Source organism: Gambusia affinis, linkage group LG09 (genome assembly GCF_019740435.1).
Source record: "Gambusia affinis linkage group LG09, SWU_Gaff_1.0, whole genome shotgun sequence".
NCBI classification, from domain to species: domain Eukaryota; kingdom Metazoa; phylum Chordata; class Actinopteri; order Cyprinodontiformes; family Poeciliidae; genus Gambusia; species Gambusia affinis.
In genome coordinates this window covers 9,412,241-9,431,936 of record NC_057876.1, presented here as the reverse complement: position 1 = coordinate 9,431,936, position 19,696 = coordinate 9,412,241, and the positions used below count along the sequence as shown (strand labels likewise).

Here is a 19,696-nt window from a genome sequence, read left to right as displayed (position 1 = left end):
TTTGACCGTCTCACAAATTGTAAAACATATTTCCCAACATGTTGATCCTGTACTGTCATGAGGTCTTCTGACTTTGCAGGCGAATCCTCTTGGCATTAATTGCTGGTTGTCAATTGGGACTGAAAGCATCGTCAAGACATCCTGGACGAGGTTTTTTTTTTTTTTTTCTTCCTCTGAGGAGCAGAGCTATAATACTCAAGTTGTTGTATGAATAGGACTCGAATCACTCCTGCTGCCTTAAGATTTTGAAGCTCTGTTTGCAACTGTGTGTTGGGGCTACAGTAAAATGGTACAGGATGCAGTAAAAATGAGCAGAAATATCAGAATGCGTGGTAAAACCAAGTAGAAGTGTTGTTTAATGAGATTAGGTCCATCATCATGGAAAAAAAGGGTGGCTAAGTAATGTGCATTGTGTATTGTGTCTGATACAAACATACAATGTCAATAGCTACAATATATTGGGATTACACTAACAACATAGAAAGAACAGCATTACTAAAGACAATGATTTACACTCAGTAAATGCGACTATCAAAACAGCAGGTTATAAATAAATTCTTAGTAATCACAATCATGTTTTTTGGTTTTTTGGTATCAAAATTCATTTACCCAAATTTTTGTATTTCAACAACCACTTTTGAACAGTTACACATATTAGACATTTCTAGAACATCGATGACACTGTAGAAATCCTCATAAAATCAATTAACATTCACATCGTTTTTACTTCTATGATTTATTGTACCTATATAATCATTCAGTGCTGGAAAGAGCACGTGTTGTCCTATTTGCTTTTGGGGAATGGCTTCCAGTAACCCTACAAGTTAATCAAAGTGTTAAGGTGTTACATACTTGCAGAGAGACAATTACATAGGTATATTTTGCAGAAGGAAAAAAAGAAAAGAAGAAAGCAATGATAATTATTCAAACTCATTTAACAAAAGGACTTCAGTTCCAGATAAAAAAATCTAAATAATATGTATATATTTATATATATTCAGAATAGCGAAGTGTTTCACAAATAGCCTTATAAAACGCAAGTATAAACAACATTACAATAGGATATCTACAGTTCAGTAGGAAAATTATATCTCAATCACACCTTGTCAACTCAAAGACAGTTTCATGCTACTACCCAGACTCCATCAGATGGGTACGGTGATGCTTTAGTGCTTTCCGGGGTCGATGTTCTGTCTCTCCCTTTTGCCAAACCCTGTTGCTGTGGCTGCTGTTGACTGATCTACAAGGGTACAAAAGCAAAGATTCATTCCTCTCGACCCACAAAACCAGGTCTGACTTAAAGTTCAGTTTTCCAGTTCTTTTAGTGTTTAAAACATTTGTGCTTGCAACAGGTTGATTCCATATAGTGTTCATACCTCTTGTTGTTCATGACGTTACAACCAAACTACAATGCGTCACTGAAGCTTAGTAGGTAATTAGAAAATGAGATATTTTAATATTAAATTAAGACTGCAGGATTTTTGGAGTTGTTTCCTAACAGTTTTGCACATTCAAACACCAAAATACTTGTAAATTTAAATTTTACAGAACAGTTTAGGCTCATTCTGTTTAAATGGAGAACCTCTGATCAACTTTCAAGTATTGGCACAAAATCTGAACTGGACCGAATTCTGAACTTTGACTAAGCCATTCTAACACACACACACATTTAATTTGGTCTAAACCATTCCACTGGACGTCTGATTAAAGTGGGCTAAATATAAATGCATAACACGTTTTCAGATTTTTATTTATATATATATATATATATATATATATATAACAATTATCTGCTAGTTTGTGCTAGTGCATCACAAAAAAAAATAAATAAATAACATAACATGATTTTAACATGAAAGTTTTTTGCAAGGCACAACAGATGTTTTGCATAGTAGATGGAGAATTGACCTAAAATACTTCATACATAAAGCTATTTGAGCAAAAAAAACAAAACAAAAGTGAGCATGTTCTTTACCTGCATTCTCTGGTGGCGGTCTTGAGCTCTCTCCTACTGCTCTGGCCCCTCGTGGTTGAGGGAATGACATCTGCCATGGAAAACCCTGACCAAACACAATTTACGGTTAAAACCAAAAATATTCTACACCTGAAGCAGCAGTCTTTAACTTCTCACCATGATCTTCGCAGAAAACTTAAGGGTAAGAGGAAGAGAGACAGAGGTTTAGCGCTCCCTTACCGGGGTAACGGGTTGGAAGTCTCGAGCTGGGGGCGGTGCTGCGGCGGCGGCTGCTGCTGTGGCGCCCGCTGCGTTGGGCATCCGGGGAGGGAAGTGAATGGGCCAGCCCTCCAGGCCCTGCGTTCCCACCTGCACAAAGGGACCACAGTAGGGAGGACTCAGCGGGCCGTTCACTGAGCCCGACGTGGGGTCTGAGGTACGTCTTTCCTGCTGCTGCCCCTATGAGGTGTCATAAGTACAAATGTGATCTCCAATCAGTGCACGCCTGCAGCGGTCCATGTAACGACACGGCCCCACTGCAGACCCTCAACCCTGCTGCATCTGCTGATCCCAAATGCACTGGACAACTAACAAAAAGCAGGTCGTTGTCTTTAAATCAACTTATTGAAGCTCTTGAATCTGACACTTTCCAGCCACAAGGGGGCACTGGCCTACAAGGTTTTTTTTTTTTTTTTTATTATTATAATTTTACTTATTTAATACTGAAAGACATGACCAATGACCACCTTGATTTAACATTTAACCTACCATAACATGTTATTGTATGAAGCATTTTAACGAAGCTGTAATACTGTGAAGCTCAGCAGCCAGTACCTGTTTGTGATGCTGCATCTGCAGTCTCTCCAGCTTACATCTCTCTGTGCGTTCTCTCTGACACTCGTTCTGAGCTTGATGAAGCTAGATCACACACACACACACACACACGCACACACACACACAAAATCGGAAAACATAGAAAATAATCTCTCATTAAGATGAAATAGTATTGTACTGCAACATTTAAATGCAAAATTTTTCCAAGGTGTATAAAAAAAAAAAAAAAAAACGCCAAACAAAATGATTCTTACTTGATTGGTCAAATTGGTGATCTGACCCTGGAGCCTCTCAACTTGCCGTCTCAGATCCTCTTTCTCCTCATTCATCCGCTCCCTGTCACTTCTTTCTTTCCTAAAGTCCTCTTCGAAGATTTTCACCTGAAGTGGAAAAAATAAAATAAAATACACACAATTCATTGAAAGAGAGGCGTCTTTAAGTTGAATCCTGCTTCTTAGGCTTATTGCTTCTTTTTAAAAATTAATTTAGCATCCAATATATTGACAAGAAATAAAGTGTAAACTTTACATATAGTATAAAGTTAATCCAAAAAAAAACAAAAAACTTCTGTGGAGTACACTGAAATGAGTTTAAAATATATTTACTTACTGAGGTTAGGGCTACATAATACAGATTGTTTTTCCTTAAGACATTTTATATTAAAACATTATGTTGCTTATTTTTTTTAATCTTGTTTGTGTTTTCACAGGAGCAATTCCTACCTATTATTTTGAAGCAAGTATTTGAAAACAAAAAAGAAAATGAAGAAGATTTGAGGTCTAAAGAGCTTTACTCCACAGAAACAACTGGAAGACCCTATTTTTATTTATTTACTTATTTATGTTTTTGAAAAGTTGGTGTGATGGTCGAGTGAGGTTAAAAAAAAACAAAAAAAACAATATGAAATTTAGCCGTACATCTTCCTTGATAAGGGAGAAAATAAAATGTATTTAGATTTTAGCTTTTCAAAACATACAATATTGTAATGGTACCTTTGTCCCTAACTATCAAACTTTAAGTTACATACTCTAGGAGTGTTGATGATCAGTCTGACTGGAAGTAATGCATCAAAACATCACAACCCAGGGATATTCATTCATTTTGTTTCAGTGGCAGTTGTTGTCGAGCAGACACATCAAATTTTGTTATTTACTTAGAATTAAAAAAACAAACAGATGAAACAAAAATAAGATGGTACTTAAAATTATTCCAAAACATTTAAGAATTAAGAAATATTTTATCTTTACTTTTTGGATTCTGGTCGATAACTGATACCAACCATGATGTATGGGGGACGAATTAAAGTGCTCAATGTGCTATTAAAATATGACAGAGAGGAAAAAAGCAGTTAAGTTGCATAACGTTTTTTTCAAAAGCAGCTCCTAACGCTTCGTGTTCAAAATAATTGTTTAATTTTTCTCTTTTCCATTAAAATGAACAGGGACACTCTAGGCCTTAGAAAACACGGTTTGGAACTAGGATTCATTAGCTCCAAACCGTACGGAGACATGAGACATACAGAGTGGAAACGATTCAGCTTTAAAGTATAAATGTTCATATTTTGCGATGCGCTTCTTGCCTGTTCTTTTAGTACAGCGATTTGTGTGAGCAGCTCCTGTTTTTTCAGGTTATTGGCTGCATCTGCAAAGTTCCCGGGTCCAGGAGGCTGCTGAGAGGAAGAGGGGGAATGCAAGTTCAAGGCTTCCTCCAAGGCCTGGAAGAAAATAAAATAAAATAAAAAAGACGTTGAACACATGCAAAAAAACCCCAAAACAAACCAGAAAACAAGTGAAACTGAGTGGAGCTGAATTTGTTTCTCTTTTGCTCACCCTGTTCAGGCGTTGGATCTCTTTCTCCTGGTATTCCCTCTGCTTACTGAGGGGCAGCAGCTGATCCTGCAGGTAGCGAACCTTCTGCTTCAGCTCAGTTGTTTCAGAGTTTAAACACTCCTTCTCACCCTGCAGCAAACAAAATCAGTGGCACTTTGTTCAATCTCCTATATTCTTGATTACTCAGATTTTTTTAATTATTTTTTTTATTAAAATGAGTGGGTTTTGTGTCTCTCCATCCTGACCTGTACGTTCTCAATCTTGGACTTGGCCAGCAGCAGTTTCTTGTCGTAGTCGCGCTGCCTCTGCTCTCGCTCGGCCTCCAGCTCCAGCACAGTTTTCTGGGACTCGGCCAGACGTTGCCTGAGGTCTGTGATCTGAGGAAGAGTTTAGATTACATGCGTCTCAAGAACACTCGTCACACAACTCGTGTACAAAAACTGCATATGCAACATAAAAATTAAAAAAAAGAGCATACAATGGAAAAAAAAAACAAACAAAAAAAAAAAAGTTAAAAGATAAGAACTTTGGCAAAGATAAACATCTGCTGGTGCCTGTGTTGAAATAGAGCATTTAGGAAATGCGCGTTATCAAATTACAAACTTAGCCGCAAAAAGGACACATCTGCGAACACGCAGTCCTATCTTTGTGTAAAATATGAACGAACCGTAGTGACGCAAATGGATATATCTGGGGTTCTGTGGTTTAAACCTAAGCCTGCATGGTGTCCCCGTCTCTGCAGAGTGTGAATGTCGGTATGTTCAAGGATGCGGGCGTGCACAATCGCAGGTGTGTGAGCGCCATTGTGAGACTGTGTGTACATCCGTGTGTCGCTGCTGCCCTCTGACTGCACCACAGCAGGAAGTCAGCGGGTACCGGAGAGGTGAGGGGAATTCTTGCTGAAGTGTGACAGGCCTTGTGGTAAGTATGCTCAAACAGCAAGCTATTGCAAGATTGCACCTTTTCCACTGGACAAGCACATTGAAACAGAAAAAAAAAAGAAAAAAGGACATGCGTGTAATTGCTTTACTTCACTGCCACCTGTTTGCGCACAAACATCAGAGCCGTAAGTTTCCCTGCAGATGGCCTAAAAACTGTCAACGATTTTAAAAAACCCCAAATTATTTCAATGGTAAAACTGAACTAGGGCTTCAACTGTTTTCTGGGGGAAATGCAAAAATGTTCTCCTTCCTTCTCTGGTAGCAGAACCAGCAGTTTGGAAACAAATGAGAGAGACACAAACAATCAGACGACACGTGAAGCCATCTCTAACCCAGAATACAGTGGGAAACTGGATTTAACATGCTTAGAAACGCTCATTATGAACTCAAGATACATTTTCTTGTCAGTTCTGTTGTATTTGTCCTTTTGTTTTTACTTTTTTGTTTTTATTAGTTTTTTATGATTTTTCTCTCAACTTTTATAAGAGCCAAAAAAAAAAACTTTACACAAAACGAAAAGTGTATTATGTCATCAAATGTCAGAGATCGCTTTTTTTGCATCCGTAATATAAATGTAAACATATTTTTCACAGTAATTTGCATTCAAGCGGTCTAAAAGTCAATCAGACGTCTTCCCACACTGCTCATGGCAGCAGTAAAGTCATTACTTTACCTTCTGCTCAAACTGTGACTTCATGGCGTTCCACTGAATGTCCCACTGCTTGTTCACCTCCAGAACCTGTGAGCAGCACCAGAAAGTGAAACAAACAAACAATGAACATGTAGGAAACAAAGAGCACAGAGACTTTCCCCAATGGCAAAAGAGGATGGGCAGCGACTTTCTTTAAAAAAAAAAAAAAAAAGTAAGCGAAGACTCACATCCTTTCTCTGCTTCTCCAAAAGCTTGATCTTCTTTTCGTACACCTCTATGTCACATGCTTTAGCTGGGGTTTTCTCTGCTGATTTTCCACTCTGGGGACACAAACACAAACATTTTCCTCATTCCAAAAAAAATCCATGATTACATGAAGCACATATATGAGGAAGCTATGTAATAGATTCATTGAATTTGTTTGCTGACCATATTTCCCAAGGAAAATATGAGGATAAAAGTAAAAATATAAGTCATAAATAATAAACGCAATTTACGTTCTCGATATAAATGTACCTTCTGCGGTGTGGTGGCCTCCATTTTAGGTCGAACAGCCGGAGATTCCTCCTTAACCGGCTCGTCTTTTGCCTCTGGAGTCTCCGTTTCTGACGGTGAAGCAGTCGACACCACTGCTGTTCCTCCCGTGACCAGCTCCTTCAGTTTCTGATTCTCCAGTCTAAGTAAGCGAGAAAGTGAAAATGATAATATTTCTGTACAGAGTCCAGTTTTTTCCTAGACTGTGACGCTTTTCAGTCATGTCCTTTGGGAAGAACCTACAAGGCTCAGATGGGGACACAAACAGAAAGCACTTAAATAATTCCCCACCAGAAGTGAAAGCGTGGTCCTGCAGCCGCCAAGTGTAACTACAGAATGTGTAGAGTCACAAAATCAAAACAGACAGGAAGCCGTTTTCACAACTTGCAGGGAGGTTTAAAAACACAAAAACGACTGTAGGTGACGTAACGTGCAGCGCGACCTCACATGGTATTCATTCAACCAGCCAGACAAAAGACTTTCTGCTCAACTGAGAAAATACAAAAGTCCAGTGAAGCTGAAAGAGACGGAGAAACATTACCTGAGCTGCTCCAAGTCTCGATTCCTGATATGATGATCTTCTTCCATTTTCTTTCGAAGCTCATTGTTTTCCTGTCTGAGCTGCTCACACAGCGTCTAGAAAACCAAAGAGACCAGAAGACCCACATTTATCACAATATTAACCACCAGTCTTGTACACTGGTACTGGATTTTTTTTTTTTTTTAAACAAAATGTTCCTGCTTTTTAAAAATGATGCTGAAATAAAAAAAAAAATAAAAAAATTGAGAACATACAGAGGTTTTGATTTGCACATTTATAAATCACAAGTTTTCAGAAAATGGCATTTTTTAGGTTAAAACTTCTTTGGGCTTCAACCCGGTACATTTACAAGCAGATAATTTACACCTCAGAATAAAATAAGAAAATAACATAAGTGTGTTATAAAGCACTTTTAACTTGGTAAATAAGTTAAATTAAATATAACTGCAAAGACTTAACTTGATGTTTTTTGACTTGAACATGTGAAGCCACTGCTTTTACACCTGGGTTTCATTACCTTGATGCATTTTTGTAGTAAATATTAAGCTTAATAAAATGTTACAATCAGTTTACTATTGAAATCCTTATTTTAAAATTAAACCTCGTGAAATACATCTAGTTGGATGAGCTAGCAGCAGATAATGCAACGGCAAAGTTTCAGTAAAGCAGTTTCAGCAGAAACTAACTTACTGTAAAAAATAAAAAAAAGAAGAAGTCATTTGAAGTGAAAAGCCATAAATGAGCAACCATAAAAATGTAAAGATGTGTCTAAAGGTAATGGATTTTAAGAACCATTATAGAAAATCCATTTCAGCCTTTTTACAGAACGAAAATAGAAATGATTAAATATAATAATTTTTAAAAACCTGCCAAAAGCCCTGTTCTCATTTTCTTTCAATAAATACCATTCTTTTTAAGGACGCAGCTGTAGCAAATGCTAAATTTAAAGCTTTCAATGAATAATATGTGACACACCTCCTATTCATAGAGAAAAGTTTAGAAATTAAGTTATTTAATCGTTACTAGAAAGTCTTTATTATTTTATGCCAAATAAGAGGATTGGGCAAAACAGATCAGTCAAGTGCAAAAAGCTGCTCACCTGTGACGCTCTATTGTTACAAATGTCAGAGTGAAACTTTCTAAGGACCAATGTGTATCAAACTAAAACTACAAGTTAACTGATTTGCTAAAATTTGCTGACATAGTGTACATTTGCTTCCAAAACAGATCTCACAAGTTACTAACTTGTTAAAATGATGCTGTTTCACAACTCTTAATGTAACGTTCAAAATAAAAATAAAATAAAAAATGTCCGAAATGGTTCACAATAACATCCTAAATGTGCCAATTAACTTTCCAGGCTTCATACCTGTAGGAGAGAGGTCCTCTGTTCGTTCTTCTGGACCTTTGAGGAGAGATGGTGAAACTCCACCGCCATGCGGCCGAGGTGAGCCAGCAGCTGGTTTGGGTTCGACTCCTCTGCAAATATGCTGAAAGAGCTCTCCAGCCGCTTCAGCTGACTCGCCAGCTCGTTGTTCTCCTGAGGAAGCTGGGGAAGCGCTCCTGCCACCAACCCGGCCTGGAGAGAGCCACACAGGTGGAAAGTCAGTCATCTTCGCAGAGACGAGTGGGCGAGGCCATCCTTTACATATTTATTCGAGACCGCACAGAGCCTGCTGTACAACATAAACACTCTGCTTTATTTCTATGGAAAGTAGATGCTAAATTCTCTGAAAAGTCAAACCAGTTTGACCTGGTGGATTTAAGTTTAGTACTTTCGGCTTTTATAATCTGTTGCATAAAAATTTGATTTTTATGTGCTAAAATTTAAGAAAGGCGAACTAAAATACTACTCTAGCCTAAAATATAAAAGCAGTCCCATGTCCAAGGATGTACAGCGTGAATGAATCTGAGTAATTCTAGTCCGTAATAATCCTGGAATTTCCCTTCACTGACTCAGATGGAGCTGCCAGTATTGTGTTCGTAGGTGAGTCAATGCACCGCTGATGTATTCCTAATTTTGAGGAAATTGCTATACAGAGGAAATCCTGAATTTAGCCTCAAAAGCCACAGAAGATAATTTATGCTGAAGTCAAAGCAAGAGGATCATCTGATCTGAAAAACAATTTGGGGAAAAAAAAAACCAAAAAAACTTCTGGTGTAGTTTTTATTTTGATACATACAGCCAAGGCATCAGAGTTCCTTCCCTCCATATTCCCCCTTTCAGATTCCAATAAGGCCTCCTGTAAAGACCAAAAAGGTTTGATATCCGTTACCGATTCATAAACGTCACACACACACACGTCACATTGGATAAAACTCAGTACATACATGGGGCTTCTCTGGCTGAAGTGTTCTCCCTAAACAGCTTGATTGCTCCTCCTTCTCTGCAGTGGGGTGTAAACAGGGTTTGCCTGAAATCAACCCAGGCGACAAGCTAAATCACAATATTCATTTAACTGGTTATCACACCTGAGTTGGATACCAAGTTATATTCCTCATTTCACAGATTTCATCCGTCCTACAGATTGGATGAAATCTGTGGGACTTACTTTGAGCCTCGGTGTGAACGGGCGCTCCCGCGCACAGACTGGCGGCATAGCTGGCTGACTTTAAAGCTTCATTGTCCCTCACCAGCTCCTCCACCCGCTGTCGAAGCCTCGACGCCTCCGACTGGGATTCTTCCAAAAGATCACCTGCAACATCGTTAGAAATCTCGTCGTCACAGTCTAGGAAGACGCTTTAGATGAGTATTTTTCACAAGCAGGAGCAGTCAGTAAATAGGACATGACAGATGTTCAGAGGGAAATAAAGACATCCTTGGTGAGTCAAAGTCCAATCACACTGCTGGTATGCAACCATGTCCAAAGATAACCTAGGAAGTTTTTCAAGTTTTACAATACGTAATAGCCCTTGTTTCACAACCGTTTCATTTTTGTGAAAGTGAAGGCACGCAGGCTGCTACAGGAGATGTGTTCTTCAAATCATTTTCTGTTTTCTGTTCCATAGATAATGCGAAGAAAATGATAATCCCTAGCACTCAGCAGAGACGTGTCATCCCCATTTCCCAGATATCAGAAACATGCTCTTATGTGGAACCTACCTAAGCTCTTAAGTCCCTTCATCCGTTCCCTCAGCATGCTGTTCTCCTCCAGCAGCTGGCGATAGCTGCTGCCCCCCACAACCTCATCCCTGGCCTTGACCTCACTCCCACCGGGATCGTAGATGCGATACGGACCTTTCCCTTCCATCGCCGTCGTTCACTTACTAAACATGATCTTCTGAACTGTGGGAAAAGGGAAAACTGTTTTAATTTTATGTGGGGAAAAAAAAGAAAAAAAAAAGCTCAACAGAAAAAAAAGATCTATACATAGTAGGGTTCTGATTACACATATCTACACTGATGTCCAGTGTTTACATAAAACAATACAGCTAGGACTGATTCGTATGTATTTCTCAAGAACAGCTGCCGAAGCACTGATTATATCGTTTATTGATCATTTTCTAAAAAGCTGGATACCCACATATAACAGCCCCTCAAAAGTCTCAGAAAGTAATTTGCAGATGATTCAAGACACCCACTCAAAAGCCCACCGAAGCCCACGTTTTTAACTTCTAGTTTCTAGCAGTAAGAGTGAAAAACCCACCGCTGACGCCTGATACAGAAACGACCGCCTGAGTGACAACAAAAGCAGCAACCTACCCACCTTAATGCTTCACTAACAGGGGTGACACATTTGGGAAGAGTGTGCTGGCGGTACAGAGGGCTAAATAACACAACCACAACGCTCATAAGCAAGGAAGAAAGACAAAAGCAGAGGGGGGAAATGCGTAAAAAATAACGATAATTCTAATATCGAACACTTATTTAACACTCGAGCCTAAAATACAACCCATTCCGGTTGATGATAGCTACCTCGATTGGCTGAAGAAGGCTAATATTAGTTTTCGCTGTTGTCATGCAAATTGCTAACGACATCTTCGTTAGCTTTCGGCTTCAATGCGGGACAGGAAGCCCTTTAAAGTCCGATATTTCTACACTAGACGGGGTCCTATCGGCGCGGAAAGTAAGTCGGAAAGAGGAGCAACACGACGAACCGAAAAAACGAACAAAGAGGGGTTTTTTTTGGTTTGGTACCTTTCAGCTTGCTGTGGCCTCTCGTCTCTGTGGCTAGACAGACATCTACTGCGGAAGTAGTCTACTGAGTCTATGCCGTAACCTGGGAAATTCCACCTCGCGACGTTTGATGTAAACAGCAGTGATTGACAGCCGAGCGGACCAATCAGAGGGCAGAACCGCGTCCTAAGCGGAGTCGCTGACCGTGATGTAAACACAGAGGCAAAAATCATTGCTCAATTCCGTATTTAATCAGGTAATCTTTAATTATTGAGAACCGCTTACCCTGCCCTCGTGATACGTTGATAAATACGTACAAAACCAGTGCCCACTCGTTTCAAAAATGGCTGACATAACAGAAAATGAAGTAAAACAGGTCCCATAAAAAAATATTAACATTTCTCGTGAAAGGAAATTATTGCAATTGAAACAATTCCCATACTTTTTTTTTTACCATCAGAATGTAACTCATTTTAGAACAGGGACAAACCCGACCGTTTTCGCTGAATTGCTTTATTTTTCATTGATAAATTCAGAGGGGGTGATGGGGGGTTTCTGTTATTGCATCACATATTTCCTCTGAACTATGAGGGTAAGAAGACCTAGATCAAGATAGCAATGAGTCTTCACTGCACGTTAACACGGCGAGCTTGGAAAATTTGTGAAGAATCGAATAATAGTTGCTTATAATGTTTAAGTTTAAACTTTTAAAGCAACTATAAATATATACTGTTTTTTGTTTTGCTAGATGGTTGAATAACCTGTCAAAGATGTTCAAAGTACAGGTATTCACATACCTTTTCCACATTTTGTCAGAGTGTAACCACAAAATTACGTCAAAATTTTACTGACGCTGTCTTCAAATAAGAGTCTATTCAGCCCACTTCACTGTAATACCATAAATAAAACCCAGCACAACCTTCAGCAGTCACATAAATGGTATATATAGAGCCCTCCTGTTCTATTGAAGACCTCAGAGATTACCTGGAGTATACAAGTTCACAAACGGCATCCTGAAAACAAACAAGGATGACGGGTTAAAAATATACTGTATATATCACAGTATGTCACAGTTTTCTCACGTTTGCAAGTTTCCTGTTTTCTTTTAAATATAATAATATCTGTTATGGTCAAATACTTTAATTTCAGTTTTATCGGACCACAGGACTTGTCTCCAAAATGTTTTCCATTGCCCCTGAGTGCATTTGCAAGCTGTAATCTCAAGCACTCTGCAATACATAGAGTAATTCATGGTTCATGGTTAATATAACTTTAATTAGTAATCGATACGTTCTTTATTCTGGTGTTCAAGTAACTCAGTTTGAGACATATCTGCCAAAAGAATATTTTACAGAAGTCCCAGTCTATGTCTTTATAGCAAATTTCTGTCTGGCCTTAGCATGTGTCTTAGAGAGCAAAGTCTTTCTCCTTACCCAACTCCCACAGAAGAAACTTGCGCCGTCTCCTTCTGTGGTGGTGCCCTAATTTATTTCTGATCAATTGAAGAATAAAATAAATAGTTTGTCTCTTCAGTTTTGGTTGTTTGGTTATGTTACCTTAATTAACCAGTGTTACATTGACAATATCTACATGTTAAAATAACTTGGGAAAAGTTGCAAAAGGTGGCAATCATTTCTTATTTTTTTCATGTGACTAAAGAAAGAATATAAAAGATTGCGTTCACACTTTGAACATGACCAGTCCTGTTTGGGACTTCCTGAGGTTCTCTGCCCTCCAACCTTGCTTTGTTGTGCCACAGGGCATGAGTAATGCAGTGGAATATCACGAACCATTTACCCAACTGATTACAAAGAAATCCTACCAATCTGTTGTAATCTTTCTGTACATTGTAACTTTTGAACTTTATTTTAGCTATATCAGATTCAACATAATTGATGGCAGATATGAATCCAGGAAGGATGAATGCTGTATTTGAGTGAAAGCTTTCATTCAAGGATGCAAACACTTAAATGAAGCACTTTACATTTTTGACACAATCATTTTAAATGATGATGTTTTAAATGATCAGTTGACAGAAAATGTCCCTCACTTCTGTTGTTATGATCATGGAGGATTCTAATCTCTTCTAAGAAACTGAATTGCATGTTTTCATTCGCTCTATGTGGAACATAGTCATAATTTTGAAAAAACCTTGAAAACATCATTTTGCGTGTTATTAATCTACACAACGTGATTGAGTGACCGAAATAAATTTGTGTTTTCATAATATACAAATTTGTTAAATGGCTCTGAAGATTTTTATATCCAATACAGGGACTCATAATCAGAGCAAAAAACACCTATAAAGCTCAACTGACCAGCTCTAAACTAAACCCCAAACAATTAAGTTTAGAAAAAAGTAACTTGATTATTAACTGCCCAAAAGTACTTTAAAGTGAACCTTTACAAATGTTCATAGAAATTAAGCAAAATACTTGTGTTATTGTTTAAGGCAACCTTTTTATGCAGTATATTTCTCGTCTGCAGAGTCTTAAAAAGTGAAATTATTATTTTTTTTCTTCTGAAGTAGAAAGCACTTATTTGACCTCTGTCTGTATTATCAATTGTTTATGTCAAACATAAAGAACATTTTTTTAAAACTCCACACAAAGTGGAAGTATACTTAAAATGCTTCAAGGCAATAGTGACATCTTGTGGGAATTAAGAAGCCATTTATCTTTGGTCACATTTCCTCCTCAAACTGATGCACAGGCCTTCAGTTAGCTGGAAATTCAAAGTATAATACAGCGATTATTACCCAGTCACACCTAACCACACAAGAGGAACGCTCCCACTAAGGTTTCCTTTTTTTCTCCCACTGTAAACAAAGTTCTTGCTGACAAAGTCATTTACGACAGCGTGGCCTTAGAACTTCAGCCCTGGTGGTCTTACTGGGTGAGAAAACCCCCAGTCTGTCAGCACCATGGCACCATTTAAAGATGATTTTTTTTTTCTGATAAGCTGAGAATCAAACCTTTGTTTATCATTTTAGGCAACCACAATTAGTACTTCCTGTGCACCACAATGCTGAGACACTCAGTTCATACATGAACTTAAAACCATCGTAAAACAAACACTAGCTTAGAAATATATTCTGTTAATAATTGCCTCATTTTTAGAAGCTGTAATGCTTCATAATGTATTGTCTTCAAACCCCTTGAACATTACACCATTTTGTAAAATTACAACTGAAAACTTTGTTGTATATTGTGATTTAATGTGATAGACCACTACAAAGTAGCATATAATTGTGAAAGGCAGAAAAAATGAAGAGGCTCATAAAATTATACATGTATAAATTTAAATAAGAATGACTAAGTCAATACCTCATAGAATATCTTTTCACTCCAACTAGATGCAAGTCTGCTTCACAATATCCTTTATCAAACTTTGCAAATCTAGAGGCTGTGTTTTCTTTTTCTTTTTTATTCTTATTTGCCAAAAAAGTTGAATTCAGTCAAATTTACCTGGGAGAAACAAGAAAAACAAATTTTGGTCTCATCTCATCAGACCTCCTTCTTCCACAGTGTTGTATGTATTGCGTTTGTGGTTTGTGGCCAGCTCCAAATAGGATTTCTCACAGCTTTCTTTCTTCTGCAATGGTCAGCTTTGTGGTTGTGCAACTTGTAATTGTTATGTTCACAGCTTCGTCCACTTGAGCCATTCGTCTCTGCTGCTCCTCCAGAGTTACCATTTTATAACTTAACCTTGATTTTAACCTCTCCAGTACCTAATCCCAAACCTCTCTGCTGTGTTCCTTGGTCTTTGTGATTTTATTTGTCCTCTAACAAACCTCTGAACAGCTAGATTTACACTGAAATTAAATTACACAAAGGCGGACTCTATTTATTTTTAGGTGACTTCTGTGGCCAGTTGCTTGCCATAATGGTGATCAGAGCAAAATGAGACAAACAGTTAACACAAGTTTTTAATCGGTGAGACATTTTAACAATATATTTTCTTTCCATGTCACAGCCATCCACTGTAACAAGGGATTGATACTCTCCTGTGTCTGTTTTATACCTTTCAAGAAAAGGCTACATTAAAAAAAAAAAGCACAACAGTGACACAGCCAGCATACAGAAAGGGTATAATATGTGCTCTTGCTTCCATAAATCTATACAATAATCTTTTAATCATTCTAAATGCTAACTAACAGCATAAGTCAGTTCCCCAAAGAGCTATGGACCTTACCAAGCTCCGCCCACAACCGACCCACGTGACCGCAAGTCTCACAAGCAAAGCCTCGTAGCGCATTGTTTCTATGTAAACATGACTCCATTAGTGCATAATTTCGACCTGATTTTCACAATATATCAGCTACTACAATGGACAGAGGAAATAACAAGTTCATGTCATCATCTGGGAGGAGGTTACTGGTTTCTCAGTCACAAGCTGGTTGCAAACCTGAGGCCAGCAGGTGTCAGTCAGTCAGTTATGGTAGATCTGAAATTTGGTTTGATGACCTCAATATGAGAAGCTACAGACTGATAAGAGGAACCAAAGAGCTCTGTTAAGGTAAAGAAGCCATTTGTTTGTTAAAAGTTTATGAAATCTATTTGTTCTTTTTGATGTTTGTTATGAATGACGTATAATCACAAACAAACAGGGTAATTAGTCCAACGTTTAGAAACTACAGCGGCTGTAATGCGCCACAGCAAATGTAAACAAAAGTAAAATAACCCGAACAGGTGATCAACTCAAAACCATTCGTACCTTTTTACTCTCTCTCTCTCTCTTTGTAGTTTAAGCACACTTGTTACCGTATCAACCGCCTGCGCCCCGCAAGACGAGCAAAGATTACGTTAAAAACATAACATTCAGTCCGTTACGATATCAAGTTTCCAGGCTTGATATTTATTTCTGGATTATTAATCAGCGCTTCCCTGAACACAGCGATGGTTGATTGACCAGCTGTACTTGGTGCTAGAGAGGCTAACACGAGTAACAATTTAGTCCAAAGCCTTTTCTGCTAAAATAAAATCTTTAGTGTGTGTCAGATACAGTACACGTTGCATATTGATCTGTTTAGCTAACGTTAGACTGTGTAGCAGACAGGCTTCAAGGTGTAGAAGTTGTATCAGAACTGCTATTATGCTGTACTTAGCTAACGAAAAGCTCGTGTTTGTGAGACTGCCACCCACGTGACCACGTAGAATGAGCATCAGCCAATGAAAAGCGGCCCCTCTGGTAAGGTCCATGGACCTTACCAAGCTCCGCCCACAACCGACCCACGTGACCGCAAGTCTCACAAGCAAAGCCTCGCAGCGCATTGTTTCTATGTAAACATGACTCCATTAGTGCATAATTTCTACCGGATTTTCACGATATATCAGCTATTGCAATGGACAGAGGAACTAACAAGTTCATGTCATCATCTGGGAGGAGGTTACTGGTTTCTCAGTCACAAGCTGGTTGCAAACCTGAGGCCAGCAGGTGTCAGTCAGTCAGTTATGGTAGATATGAAATTTGGTTTGATGACTTCAATATGAGAAGCTACAGACTGATAAGAGGAACCAAAGAGCTCTGTTAAGGTAAAGAAGCCATTTGTTTGTTAACATTTTATGAATTATATTTGTTCTATTTGATGTTTGTTGTGAATGACGTATAATCACAAACAAACAGGATAATTAGTCCAACGTTTAGAAACTACAGCGGCTGTAATGAGCCACAGCAAAGGTAAACAAAGGTAAAATAACCTGAATAGGTGATCAACTCAAAACCACTACTACCTTTTTACTCTCTCTCTCTCTCTTTGTAGTTTAAGTACACCTGTTACCGTGGCAACCGCCTGTGCCCCGCAGGACGAGCAAAGATTACGTTAAAAACAAAACATTCACTCCGTTACGACATCAAGTTTCCAGGCTTGATATTTATTTCTGGATTATTAATCAGCGCTTCCCTGAACACAGCGATGGTTGATAGACCAGCTGTACTTGGTGCTAGAGTGGCTAACATGAGTAACAGTTTAGTCCAAAGCCTTTTCTGCTAAAATAAAATCTTTAGTGTATATCAGATACAGTACACATTGCATATTGATCTGTTTAGCTAACGCAAGACTGTGTAGCAGACAGGCTTCAAGGTGTAGAAGTTGTATCAGAACTGCTATTATGCTGTACTTAGCTAACGAGAAGCGTGTGTTTGTGAGACGGCCACCCACGTGACCACGTAGAATGGGCATCAGCCAATGAAAAGCGGCCCCTCTGGTAAGGTCCATTCAGTGGCCATTAGGAAAAGCAAGAAGACAATTCATGTGGAGAATGTGATAAAGTTGTTTTTTCCTTTGTCCTCAGTCTCCCACCAAGCACCTTGTCAGTATTTGCTGGTGCAAGATATTTCCTCCTAAGGCTGCTGTGATGTGCTGAAACAATAAACATGGTGATGACCCTGGGACTTCCAACGCAGAACAAAAAACAAAAGCCAGAGGATACAGGAAATGTCACCCATTACTTCGTCCTGCAGGGCAGCTAACTGCACACTTTGTTTTCTTATCATGCCAACCGCAGAAACCATTTAGAACCATCTTTCCCAATTGAACAAAGGCCAAGTTATTGAGCAGAGAGGAGATGTGAAAGAGTAACCCACAGTTTAAGGCCCCATGTTGACACAAACACTCAGTATACACCTCACCCTTCTAAGGTACAGGGATTGTTCAGTCTGGTAGTAAAGAAACGGCAGCAAAATGTATTAAAAGAAAATCCTCTTTTGGTTTAAAAAGTATCAGCATCTACAGTCTCCTCTTTGCTTAAAACATGCAGATTATTTCTTCTAAATAAAAAAAACAAAATAAAAAAACAGAGTCACAAAATATGTGTTTGCTTTGACCACAGCAGTCAAAAATGTAATATTTCTAAACAGAAAATCTGAATTCTTGATTTTATTTCAAAACTATGTGGCAGATTATCACCCAGGGGGTGATGACATCACATGATGATAACTTTAAAGGCACAGCTGAACCTGAACTGTTTTTTAATCACTTTATAAATATACATACCTATGACAAAAGCAGCATAAGTCAAAAGCATAAATAAATTCACAGTAAATATTAATTGTGCAATATAGGCAGGAAATACTATATATCACAATGAATTATCAGAATGAATTATAAAGTCGCATGGACTGAAAACCCTCCTCACAGTGACGGTTTTTCTGCTTTTTGATGCAAAGCCAACCACATCTACTTCAGTGACAGCACAAAATGGCTGCAGCCACCCCAGCCATAGAAAAAGCAAGAACTCACACAGTGCAAACAATAGTAACAAGTCTGCAACAGTCTGCATCTCCATCTTAAACGTTTAAAAACAAATAACAACTCACCCACACATTCAGCTTCTGTCGGAGAGGCACTTTTTAAGGAAACTGGTGAATAAGGAGGAAGCAATTTCACTGCGAGGCTTGGGGGAATTCCCGTAACCCAGTAAAATGGCCTGACACTGCAGGCTCAGCCTGAACAGAACCTGGTGTGTGTCCAACTGTTCGGCCTCCCTTTTGACTGAGTAACGCAACACACAAGAAAACAAGTATGAACATTTAAATCCCTTTTATTGGACCAGTAGCTTGCTCCCCCCTCCCTACCCCCCCTTTGCCGCTGCTGTCTTGGATGCCCGTGGAGAAACCTGAAAAATGTAGAACCTCCTGGAACGTATGACACATGTTCTTCTGAGAACAGCGTTCGGCATTCTAAGCCGTTTGTTTTTCAGTAATAAATGTTTATGTGCACGATATGGCATGCAAGCATGCAGTAAAGCGTGTGGGCCCTTTTGTGTGATCGTATCGTGATGCCATCACAGCTGTGAAAGCTGCAGATGAAAAGCTATGCACCACCAATAGCTTTCCCTGAGGACATAAGGGCTTTTATATTATTAAACTACAGTCTGTCTAATTCATGAAACACATGCAGTGCCAAAAGAAAAAAAAACAACAAACTTCCCCTTCAATCAAAAGGGAAATTCAACAACAATGCAGATATTGATATATTGATAGTGCTATTGAAGTTATCTGATAATCTCTTGTAATTATCATCAAATGGAACAATTTTATTTTGGGTGTGCCATTAAAACCAAAGTGATTGACTTGCTCTTTATTTGTTGCCTTGGATTTTGGCGTACTGCAGGGGATTTCCTCGCCACACAAGTCTTTTTTTTCTGCTTTCCTCTTTTAACTGAAAATGGCTTGACAACAGCTGCGCTCACACATACGCAACCAACTGAGACACAGAAGCAGAGATGGCTGTCACCTCTGTGCAAAGGAAACACTATCTTAGCTTTGAAGGCCATGCAGAAAATATAATTCAA

General features: G+C 38.7%; 1 protein-coding gene across 4 annotated transcripts; it reads right to left on the bottom strand.

The window, feature by feature from the left end:
• Positions 1 to 333: 333 nt before the first annotated feature.
• Positions 334 to 18,862, bottom strand: tnip1 (TNFAIP3 interacting protein 1). Of its 4 annotated transcripts, none has more exons than XM_044127618.1 (18): positions 18,720 to 18,862; positions 10,389 to 10,571; positions 9,838 to 9,981; positions 9,617 to 9,699; positions 9,469 to 9,528; positions 8,655 to 8,864; positions 7,286 to 7,380; positions 6,727 to 6,886; positions 6,438 to 6,530; positions 6,232 to 6,297; positions 4,863 to 4,994; positions 4,618 to 4,746; positions 4,368 to 4,502; positions 3,043 to 3,168; positions 2,789 to 2,872; positions 2,195 to 2,413; positions 1,976 to 2,060; positions 334 to 1,240 (listed from the first exon to the last, which is right to left on the bottom strand). In XM_044127618.1, exons 2-18 carry the CDS (start codon positions 10,534 to 10,536, stop codon positions 1,167 to 1,169), a joined length of 2,043 nt encoding a protein of 680 aa, XP_043983553.1. In that variant the 5' UTR covers positions 10,537 to 10,571; positions 18,720 to 18,862; the 3' UTR covers positions 334 to 1,166. The 4 variants fall into 4 exon arrangements, with proteins under 4 accessions (XP_043983553.1, XP_043983555.1, XP_043983552.1 ...); XM_044127620.1 differs by having other exon boundaries at positions 2,195 to 2,323; positions 18,720 to 18,861; XM_044127617.1 differs by lacking the exon at positions 18,720 to 18,862 and adding an exon at positions 11,424 to 11,571.
• Between the last annotated feature and the right edge of the window lie 834 nt (positions 18,863 to 19,696).